Source organism: Aspergillus saccharolyticus (genome assembly GCF_003184585.1).
Source record: "Aspergillus saccharolyticus JOP 1030-1 unplaced genomic scaffold BP01scaffold_94, whole genome shotgun sequence".
NCBI lineage: Eukaryota > Fungi > Ascomycota > Eurotiomycetes > Eurotiales > Aspergillaceae > Aspergillus > Aspergillus saccharolyticus.
In genome coordinates, this window is record NW_020290704.1 from 1 (window position 1) to 2,818 (window position 2,818).

The 2,818-nt window shown below is 33.3% G+C and overlaps 1 protein-coding gene across 1 annotated transcript; it reads left to right on the forward strand.

Annotated features, from left to right (window-relative positions):
- Positions 1 to 2,143: 2,143 nt before the first annotated feature.
- Positions 2,144 to 2,392, forward strand: BP01DRAFT_309185 (uncharacterized protein; the record flags this gene model as incomplete). The annotated part of the gene is made up of 1 exon (XM_025572375.1): positions 2,144 to 2,392. A coding segment is annotated over one exon (249 nt), but the record flags the coding sequence as incomplete, so codon positions are not given.
- Between the last annotated feature and the right edge of the window lie 426 nt (positions 2,393 to 2,818).

Sequence of the window (2,818 nt, forward strand, 5' to 3'; positions counted from 1 at the left end):
ATGGATAATCCTAATGTGGAAATTACTTATATCTACTTTATGTATGGAATCTTCTTCACCGGTCTGACCTATCAAAATTCTTGTCGGACCTACTTAACCTGTTGGACCCACTCTACCTGCCTGACCTGCTATATCTGTCGGATCTACTTAACCTATTGGACCTACTCTACCTGCCTAATTTGCTATATCTGTCGGACCTGCTGCACCTGTTGGACCTACTCTACCTGCCTGATCTGCTGCATCTGTCGGATCTGCTATATCTATCGGACCTGCTGCATCTATTGGACCTGCTCAACCTACTTAATCTATATAACCTATATAATCTGTGTAACCTGCTTAACTACTTTAACTTGCTGAAATCCATGGTTATAAATATAAAAAAATAATAAATCTGATTCTGATTAGTACTACTGTTATCGGCTAAACCAGTCTACTATAATCTTAATTTTATTATTAATTTAAATTTATTTAATAATCACCTTAGTTTTTTAGCTCTATATAAATCTATTATAGCTACTAAAATAACTTAAATAAATAACTATACTATCTATCTACTGAATCTACCCCTTGTCCTAAAAACTAAACTATCTATCTAAAATTCCTACTATCTACTCTAAATTCCTAGAGTTATTTATACCATAGCGCCTGCATCTCCCCCACCCACAGTCCATACAATATCCCTGCTATTATTAGGATTAAAATATTCTAGTATATATAATCCCCTCTGCTCCCATCCTACCACTCTAAATATATATCTAGTAGTATCCCACACTGGAAATATATACTAAATTATATATACTAAATCTACTACTGTACTACTAGTATCCACTTCTATACTGCCTGGCTGCCCGCCGCCTGGTAATAATATAAATTATACTTATTCTATATATATTTATCTATTATATAAATATAACAAACCTACTACTACTGGGGGGCTTCTGTCTAGATGAATTTATAGTATAAAAATATCTGCTCTGCTCTCTACTACTGTAATTATAATAGTGTACTATACTATTATTCCTGTTACTATTATTACTACTGTTCTGTGACTAGAACTACCGGGGAACCCGTGGGGGGATAAACTACTAAATAATTTAATAGAATTAATATAGATGATTCTTTATAATCAGTAGTAACTACCTTAATAACTACTAGGGATTCTATTTAGTTAATATTGTATTTATTACATGCCTACTTACAGATATCCACATCCTGATAATACTAGTATATGTATCTATCTACCATCCTGTCCAGGTATCTATCTAATATATATTACTAGTAATCTATCCCAGCTACTATCTCTATATATCGTGCCATCTCTCTATCCAGTCCCAGCTGAAATAACCCTGTTGGCTGAATAATAATTATCTTACTAGTTTATCTATTCTACTCTGCCTATCCACTCTCCTGCGCATAATCTAGCAACAACCGCGGTACTTCTATATAGATTATACTATAGATATTAGGAATATCTACCTCTATATCTAATATACTAATTATAGTAATTATCTTTCCTCTATCTATAAACTACTATAATATCCTAGTCTTGTCTATCTATTCGCTCTAAAATATCTTATAGCTAAGTTATTATACCAGCTACTATACTAATATCTTAGTAGTACTATAAATTACTATCTTGCTCTCTATCTACTGGATCTAATCCTAGATAAACTAGATTACTACTAGGCTGGCTGCTTAGTTACTAAACCCTAATTCCAGCTGTTATACCTGGTATATAATATTAGCCTGGCTACTGTACTTATAGAATATCTGTACTGTCTTATATAGATATCCTATCTACTGGAATAGCTTATCTTCTAAGCTGGGGGACAGCGTTGCTGTTAATAATACTATCTATATCTGTATCTAGTTTAACCACCCCAGCCACTGTAAATCCAGCTAGAACTGGGGGTCGTTGTATAGTACTATATAGTATTTATTAATTATAATCTGGTCTAGCTGCTGTATTAATTATATCTAGTTTAAAAATAACTAGAAATCCTTGTTTACTACTGATTTAGGTATTACTAGTATAATTAATATCTTATCTGGGGGCCGCCAGCTCTTCTATACTATATATTAGATACCCAGCTCCCGGCACCGCTACTATAGATTAGATTATAATATAATTAATAGAACTACTACTACTATTAATCCCCCGGGCGCGGTAAATATAGATAGTATAAATAATATGCTTTTTCTACCCCTAGTTAGTATTACTACTACCACTGGGCTGTCTCTGTTCTGGATTATCTATAATACGGGCTGCTGTACTCTGTATAACTGTATATTCTATTCTATTATCTTCTATAATACTACTAGTATATCTATCTACTGTATAGAGCTACTACTACTGGACTATCTAGCTTTCTATTACAGCCTCCTCCTATAGGGCTGTGGGGGGTGTTGTGTTGGAACTAAATATTTTCTTACTAAATTCTAAAAACCAGTATTAATCTATACTGGAAATACAGAATATCTGCTACTAGTACATGGTTGTCCCGGCTTGCTCTATAATACCCCGTCTGTACACCATCCCCACTACATGCGATGAATATACTACTTATAAATCTATAATATACTTCTATTATCTATTCTTATCTAACCCCTTCTCTAAATCAGTGTCTAATGTAGTCTATATAATATCCTGCTCCTCCTACTGGTTATAGATAAATGTACTGCTGGGCTGTATAAACCACTAGCTGATTCTAATAGTAATATCCTAGTATTACTAAATATTAATACTGTGATATAACTATATCTATATCTTCTACTTTAATACCTCCTGGAATCACTCTAATATTCACTTCTGCTGACT